This window comes from Nicotiana tabacum, chromosome 3 (assembly GCF_000715075.1).
Source record: "Nicotiana tabacum cultivar K326 chromosome 3, ASM71507v2, whole genome shotgun sequence".
NCBI classification, from domain to species: domain Eukaryota; kingdom Viridiplantae; phylum Streptophyta; class Magnoliopsida; order Solanales; family Solanaceae; genus Nicotiana; species Nicotiana tabacum.
Window position 1 is genome coordinate 15,040,973 of NC_134082.1, and position 8,721 is coordinate 15,049,693.

General features: G+C 36.3%; 1 protein-coding gene across 1 annotated transcript; it reads left to right on the forward strand.

The window, feature by feature from the left end:
• The first annotated feature begins 8,038 nt into the window (after positions 1–8,038).
• LOC107810766 (histone H4) lies at positions 8,039–8,350 on the forward strand. Its single transcript, XM_016635589.2, has one exon. It carries the CDS (start codon positions 8,039–8,041, stop codon positions 8,348–8,350), a length of 312 nt encoding a protein of 103 aa, XP_016491075.1.
• Positions 8,351–8,721: the final 371 nt, after the last annotated feature.

Consider the following 8,721-nt stretch of genomic DNA (forward strand, 5'->3'; position numbering starts at 1 on the left):
CCAAAATGGTGCAAAGCAAAATGCGAATAGGACATGCCAAAGATAAGGCGACAAAGCAAAAAGAAGTTTGTCGCAAGACCAAATGACGAATGGGTCTAGATCCCAAGAGGACCGAATTTCCAGGGGAAGTCGGAGAAAACAGAAAGAAAAACAGTTAAAAAGTTATGGATCAAATTCCAAGAGGATCCCCAGCAGATTTGCGAGATACAAGAACAACTCCGACAGATTCTCGACCAAGCTCCACAATGGTAGGACAACACAGAGCGGGGAAGGAAGAGAAACGAAAAACCATCCCCAGCAGGAATATCAGCCCCAGCGAACAATATCATCCCCAACAAGTTTTATAGCAAAGCAGGGAAAAGAAAAGGGAAAAACCATCCCCAACAGAAGTGGAACGACCACTCGCCCCATTTTAAACTAACAAATTTTTCTTTGATTTAAAACAGGGGAAGGAAATATTATTGACAGCAGGAAGACAGGGTCACAAAGACGATTATCAAACTGGGGCAGAAAATTTTCTCTCATTACGAAAATTTTCTTGAAATCAGATAGCCATTTGGGAAAGAGAGAACAAGTTTTGAAGGAAGTAAAATCCCCAGCAGTATACGAGAAGGGAGATACAAGTTTTAAAAGAAAAACAATCTTGGAAGAAGCAAGATAACCCAAAGTTTTAAAAGTAATGACCTTTGAATCAATATCATCCCCACCATTGTTAAAAGGAGGAAGATAATTCCCCAGCAGTGTTATTCCCGGCAGGTTTCAGAGAAGTGAAAACACCTATCGGAGGGAAGTAATTCCAGTGGAAGGAAAGCACCAGCTTTAAAGGAAATAGTCTTTGAAGAAGAAAAATGACATATTGGTGAAATAAAATATCGGTGTTATCCCCAGCAGTTTTCAGAGGAATAAAACACCATTTTTGAAGGAAGCATTTGTTGAAGTCAGGAGCCCGCCTGGAGAATGGAGGCTGAATTATTTTTAAGTTGTTGTTGAAGTCAGGAGCCCGCCTGGAGAATGGAGGCTGAATTATTTTTAAAGTTGTTGAAGTTAGGAGCCCGCCTGGAGAATGGAGGCTGATTTATTTTCAAAGTTGCTGTCAGGAGCCCGCCTGGAGAATGGAGGCTGATTTATTTTCAAAGTTGTTGATGAAGTCAGGAGCCCGCCTGGAGAATGGAGGCTGATTTATATTCAAAGTTGCTATGGAAGTCAGGAGACCGCCTGGAGAATGGAGGCTGACATTTTTAAGAAGTTGTTAAAATCAGGAGCCTGCCTGGAGAATGGAGGTGTTACATTTAAAATGTTGGAGAAGTCAGGAGCCCGCCTGGAGAATGGAGGCCGAATTATTTTTAAAGTTGTTGAAGTCAGGAGCCCGCCTGGAGAATGGAGGCTGAATTATTTTGAGAAAGTTGTTGAAGTCAGGAGCCCGCCTGTAGAATGGTGGTTGTTAAATTTTAATTTGAAGTCAGGAGCCCGCCTGTAGAACGGAGGTTGTTATATTCTAAGTCGGAGAAGTCAGGAGCCCGCCTGTAGAGTGGAGGTTGTTAAATTTTAATTTGGAGTCAGGAGCCCGCCTGTAGAACAGAGGTTGTTTATTTTAAAAAGTTGAAGGAGTCAGGAGCCCGCCTGTAGAACGGAGGTTGTTATATTTTTTAATTATGGAAGAAGTCAGGATCCCGCCTGGAGAATGTAGGTTGTGTCATCTTTCAAAAGTCAAGTTGGAGTAAGGAGCCCGCCTGCAGAACAGAGGAATACATTTCAAGATCAAATCAGAAGTCAGTAATGAGGAGGGTTACAACAAAAATCCCCAGCATAACAAGCTTTAATGTAGGAAGCAGCGTCCCCAACAGACAGAGTGGAATGATAAAACTTGTGTTCAGAAAAGCAAAAGGCCACTGTCATCCCCAGCAGTTTTCGAAAGAAAAGCACCAGAGGAAACACAAGCCGACAAGAAAGCAAGGCAACCAGAGCAAGTGAAAGATAGATAAGATTTTGTAATTCCTAGTTTAGTCTAGCTTCTTGTTTTCTTTTGGCACGGTGTAATAAGGAGATCGAAAAGCAGTAGCAACAACATGCAACAACAGTAACGGCAAAATTGTAGATCCATGGTAGTCCCAGCTACCAAAACTTCCCGAACTACATTAACCTGATTCCCTTCTAGCGAGGGATATGTAGGAAACCTTTGAAGCAAAGGTTCGGTTAAATCTTTTTTTAAAAATGCTTCACACGGAGTACTCAGATGGGCAAAAATCGCTCACTTTATCTTTGAACGAAAACTCTTCGTGTTTTCGGACAAAGAGGGGCAGCTGTAAGCACGTGATTTTTGACCTATGTGAGAAATACTCCCAAAAATTCAAAATAAAATAATTTTCCTTTGTGTACAATTTTGAGAATTTTCGATAATTATTTGTATTTGTCCATGCATGTTTATTTGTTAAATTAATAAAAAATACAAAAATATGTCGCATTTGCATTTAGGATTTAATTTTACAATTAGGAGCAATTAAGTTTGTTTTTACAAGAACAAAAAAATCATAAAAATAATGTACGTTGCATTTTTAGCATTTAATGTCCAAATTGTGTGATTTTATCGTAATTGCTATTTAATTGTGTGTTAATTGTTATTGAGAGTTAATTTACACTTTTATAAATTAATTTAGTTCTATATGATAATTTAGAATTTTTAGAATTTAATTTTAGTTTAAGAAAAAATAAAAGAAGAAGAAAACAAGAAGCAATAGAAGAAGAAGAAAATCGGATTGGGCCTTTTTTTCAAATTTAAACCCCATGCCCAAAGAACCAAACCCCCACCGGGTCGACCCGACCCAGTCCGCCCCATAACCCAAACGAGTTACCCCCCTTCTTCCCATTTTTTTCATTGTTTATTTTCCCCAAACCCTAAAAACATCCGCCCCCTCTTCTCTCCATCTTCTCCAAACGACCCCAAGCTCCAGCTCCCATGGCTGCCTTTCTCTTTTGCTTCGTCTTCAACTCCAACCATGAACGACCCTGTCGTTTCAAACAACCCCACTGCCATCTCCATAACCTGCAGCCCTCACAGTTCGTCAGACCACCCAAGTCGATCCCCCGTCCGCTATTGACGAGCAGCAGCGCTACTGCGTCGACCAGTCACGACCCTCGTCGTCCACCTAAACCACCCGTCGATGATACTGCCTTCTTCTTCTTCTTCTTTGTCGGTCTGCTCAACGCGCACACATACAGCCTCACGTCCAAACGACCCCTCCAGTCGCCGGAAAAACCAGTACGACGCCTCCCTCACGTCCAAACAACCATAGCTACTTCGTCATTCATCGAACACCAAACAGAGCTGCTTCCTTCTTCAACCCATCACACAGCCTCGCAAATACCATTTCCGTCCAGTTTCATCGTCAAACGACCACCCCTAGAAACTCAGCTGTTGTCTCGTCGTTCTTCAGGTTCAATCCGTCGAGGTCATCGTTTGTCGTTCTGAGTTCGTCGAGGTTAAAAGAGAAGGTGAGTTTTCGTTGAGTCGAGATCCGGTACGTCGAGGTTGTTGTTCGAGTTTCTGTTCCATTGCGGTCATTTCCGGTTAGTTGGTTTAAGTTTCATTTCTGTCCGTATTTTGTTTGATATTCTCGGATTTGAAATCAGTATATGTTTGATTCTTTTCTTGTTCGTTGTTTATCATTTCTTGATTATTTCTTCAATTTGTTTTTATTCATTTGTTCTTGTTTAGTTTTAATATAGAAGTGTGTTAGTTTAATCACTTGAATCCTTTATCTTGGTTGTAATGTTGTTAGATTTCATTTGAAGTTCAATTGATTATTGAGTTTAGTGATTTGAATCTACTTGTTTGTTATGTTCAATTTGTTACTGTTATTGAATCTGAAAGTATGTTTGTTGTTAAAAATGTTGTTCAGTCAAAATGATTTCAGTTGTTTCTTTATTGTTCATCATATGGTTTGGTTCCCTGAATCCTTAGTCTTTGTTTTGATGATATTTGACATAATATGAGTTTCTAGCTTAAATTTGTTGATGAAATTTGATTAGGAATTGGTTATAGCTGCTGTATTTTGGTTAATTGATTAGGTGAATTGGTTATAGCTGATGGGGGTAGAATGATAATTTCAGAGAGGTATTTTTGGAATTGAAAATTTGAACAATTATTTATTTTGAGTGCTCTGTCCACTAAGCACTAATAATATTAAAATAAGGTATTAAAATAATATAGTGGGGGACAAGACATATGTTAGTGGGGAATAATACATTTGTTTAATAAAAGTGGGGGACAAGACATATAGTAGTGGGATTACGGGGCTCAAGAAGATGTGACCTTTTCTTTATTTGTTTAATTATTTAAAGTGGTCTGTTTTTGGACATAAATAAGGAGAGTTTGGGTAGAATTAAGGAGAGACTTTTTTAAAAAAAAATCTTGGAGAGTCAGAGTTAGAGAGTTAAAAAAATAGACTGGATTTTATCATCAAAAATTCAGAGCTTAAGTTGAAAAGAAAACTGATTTGTCAGAACTTAAGAAATTCAGTCTTTGAGAATTAAAAAACTGAAAGTGAAGCCTTTCTTTACTACTGAGGATCAGAATATTGTTACTGCTTCTGTGGTTTGCATTTGGTACCACTGATTTTCAGATTGGTTTTCCTGGGTTTTCTTTTGGTTTTGGAGGGTTGTTTCATTGAATGCTTGGGTTTCTGGTATTGGTATTGTTGTCGGGTTATTTTTGAATCTGTTATTGGATGTGGAATCATCTCTGTTGGTTTTAAAATCCATCCCTGGGTGTTCAATTTGCTACTGTTGTTGCTGATTGTTCTTGTTGCTTTGCTAATGCTGATCTTCCTCTTCTTTTAATTCCAATACCAGGTACATGGCTGTAACCTTGTTGATATTGTAAGCTGAAATGTGAAAGCATGAATACTTATGAAGAATGGAACTTTGAAGTTTTAATTTAGCTTTTTCTTTGTTTCTTTTACTGATTGTATTTAGGCTATTTCATGTATTATTATTCTTTAAATTTCCGTCGCTTTGCATAACTAGGCATCTTGTAGTGATGTATTAAATAATACTTTGCTTTAGTTTGATTATTAGGTAGTATATATTTAAGCATGCTCATTACTGTCAAACTGTTTAATAATTGGAATAAGAGGAAAATAACATAAGTTGGTCTTTAGTGAATCAGCTTGACAAAACTGATTAGTTCACTAGCTATGAAGGTTTTAATATTGTCAACAGCAGGTTAATCGTGAACATGTAGCTAAATTTAGTTAAAGCATGAATTTAAATTAATTTCGTAAATTAGACATTATGGCATGATTTGAGTTCAGACAAGACGAGTTAACGTTTAAATTTAATAAACTTTCGAATATGCGTTAGTAATTAAGATTGATTCTAATTTCAAATAGTTGTAAATAATTAATTCCCACGGTTCAAGTCATCTAACAATGCGAGTTTAATCTAGTTATAGGATAATTAGTTTCTTTCGAATATATTATTTGTCGATTCCGTATTTTATTTATAATTTCAATTTTAGTAATATTCCATTCCGTTAACATTTGTCTTAATCTAGCATTTAATATGTCACGCTTTTTTTTCGAGCATGTAATTAATTAGGATTTTTTCTCTCTCTTTTATTTTAGAGACGAATTTAATAGAAATGTAGTCACTTTAGGATATCCTTAAAATAAATGAGATGAGCATCGCTGGATAAACACATAAATGGCGAGACCCTCGTTAAATGTATGTATTAAATACTTAGATTCCGGGACGGTCCGTTTAGCAAATTTCACGGCCCTTTTCTCAAAATAACAACGCGTTAGTCTTTAGGCGCGTATTTAATAATGTTATTTTCCTAAACTCGGGTGCACATTTATGTGACCCAAATCCAAATCTCAACGAAGTTGGAACGTATCAAAAATTGCGGGTACATTTATGTGGCGCAATTCGAGATGCATTCTCACGACGTTGCAATTCTTTGAATAAATAATAACAAAGCGGTAAACAGTTAAAATTTGCACGTAGGTTCATAATTGTATAAAATCAGATAATCAAGCCGAATATGACAGTTGAGCGACCGTGCTAGAACCACTGAACTCGAGAATGTCTAACACCTTCTCTCGGGTTAACAGAATTCCTTATCTGAATTTCTGGTGCGCAGACTGTTAAACAGAGTCATTCTTTTCCTCGATTCAGGATTCAACCGGTGACTTGGGACACCATAAATTCCCCAAGTGGCGACTCTGAAATAAATAAATAAATCCCGTTTCGATTGTCCCTTAATTGAAAAAACTCCCTCTGCGTCCTTTGCGGTGGCGCAGGTGAAAAAAGAGGTGTGACACCGATTTAACATTGCATCCCTTAATTCAATAAAATTTCATTCGGACACCTAAACCTGATTAAAACATGTGTCTTTAACGCCTCTAATCGTTGACCAAGCTTATTTGATATTTTTTTTTGCTAAGGTGGATATAGTAAAGTTTTTGGTTCAAAGCGGTGACTATGCGTTGTGGCCAAGTAAGGTTTTTGATTGAAGAAGGTGATTATAAAAATAGAAAATGGGTTAATTTTTTGATTGTTTTTGGAAAAAATAATTTTATGAAGAGAAATAACGATGTGGCATATGTTTATTTAAAGTAAAGTTTTAACTGATATAGAGTGGCACGTAGGATCAGAGGCATTTAAAGCAACTATTTACAGGTTCAAGTGTTTGAATAAAATCTCATAGAATTGCGGAGACGAGATGTCAAATTGATACAAGTACACGTGTTATTTAGATTTTTTAGTGACATTTAATAGTTAGAAAAACTATTTGATCATTGAGTTTTTCTGTTCTTCTTAGTTACTGACGTGCTACTATTGACATGAAATAATACTTTGTGGCTTAGGATATGTTATGAAAAAAATGTTTGCCTGAAAAATATTTTCGTGATTTTTATACTTATGTTTTACTGTTTGTTTAGGTAGCAAAAGAAAATTCTGAAAAATATATAATTAAGAAAAATATTATGGGAGACGAAATGGGTAAAGGCGAGGGTTGGGGGATGACAGGAAAGGGGTGGGGGTAGGTGTGGTTAGGGGTTGTATGGGGTGGGAGGTTTGGGGGTGGGCGATGGGTTGGTAGGGTTGGAGGGTGGGGGTAGAAAATAGGGCAGGGAAGGTTGAAAACATATTTTTCCTTCTTGTGGTAGGAAAGTCATTTTCCTCCGATAGTTCTTGACGAAAATATTTTCCAAAATATTTAAATCAATCAAACATGAGAAAATTAGAAGAAAGCAATAATTTAAATTCTCACGTTCTATTATATGTAGCATTATTTTATAAATAAGATATATTTTTATGTTTTGACAAACTTTTAACTTTATACTTTTCAATTTATTCTTAGTGGCATAAAAATTTAAAGCGCCACTTTACAAAAGTCTTAGCGTTTGGATATAAGAATTGCAAAATTTCAGAAAGAAGTGAAATTTTTTTCAAGTGAAAATGATATTTGAAAGTTAGAGTTGTGTTTGGAGATGAATACAATTTTGTGTTATTTTTGGATTTTTGTGAGTGACTTGAAGTGAATTTTTTTGAAAAACAGCCTATTGGAGTTTTTCAAATCCTGAAATTCATCTTCAAGTAAAAGTTAGAAATTTTGTGGCCAAACACAAATTTAGGAAAAGAATAAATTAAAATTTTTTGGAAAAATATAGTAAATTTTTCATGGCCAAAAATATGGTCAAACGGCCCCTTAATTTTATTTCTTAAACTCCTATTCTCACTTAATTGAAACACAATCCGCACTATCACAGAAGAATCACTCTCCGCCTTGGATCTCATTTAATCAACGATTCACATACTATCTCCTCCTTCCACACGGATCGACACTGGTGACCGTCGATATGACCTTCAACTCTAAAACATCAACGGTTACGATTCAACCTTCCACTACCCACAACAATAATCACCAGCTATATATAAAGCCCAACTCCTCAAAACCCATTTCATCAAAACCTGAATCAATCACATTTTTTCTCATTTCAAATTCAAAAATCCCCATAATCTATCTAGTTTCAAAATGTCAGGAAGAGGAAAGGGAGGAAAAGGATTGGGCAAAGGAGGAGCTAAACGACACCGTAAGGTGCTTCGTGATAACATCCAGGGAATCACGAAGCCTGCAATTCGGCGTTTGGCTCGTAGAGGAGGAGTGAAACGTATTTCTGGTTTGATTTACGAGGAGACACGAGGTGTATTGAAGATATTTTTGGAGAATGTGATTCGTGATGCTGTGACCTACACCGAACATGCTAGGAGAAAGACTGTTACTGCTATGGATGTTGTTTACGCCCTCAAGAGACAGGGCAGGACTCTCTACGGATTTGGGGGTTAGATTTGTCAAATTAGGGTTTTTGTGGGGTAATGATTGTAGATTTGTTCTTTACTTTCTGATGGATTAGGGTTGAGATTTGATAATGTAATTCTCCATTACATACTTAAGGAATAGTAATTGCCCAAAAGAATCTCATTACTCAAAAGTTCTTTAATTTAGGTACTTATTTTGTATGGTATTATCCCATTAATATATTGTAGGTCATACATAAACCTATAATTTATTTTCTTGTAAAGAAGTGAAGAGATACGGTTTCCGACCTATCTTGAACAAATTTCTAAAGTTAAATTTTGAAATTGAACAAAATAGCAAAGTTTAGAATATTTTGCTAGTTCAAAATATTTCATAAATTTAATTGAATAGAAATAACA

Bases quoted from the DNA above. Each gene is read 5' to 3' on its own strand.
- LOC107810766 (XM_016635589.2), top strand. From the start codon at position 8,039: ATGTCAGGAAGAGGAAAGGGAGGAAAAGGATTGGGCAAAGGAGGAGCT.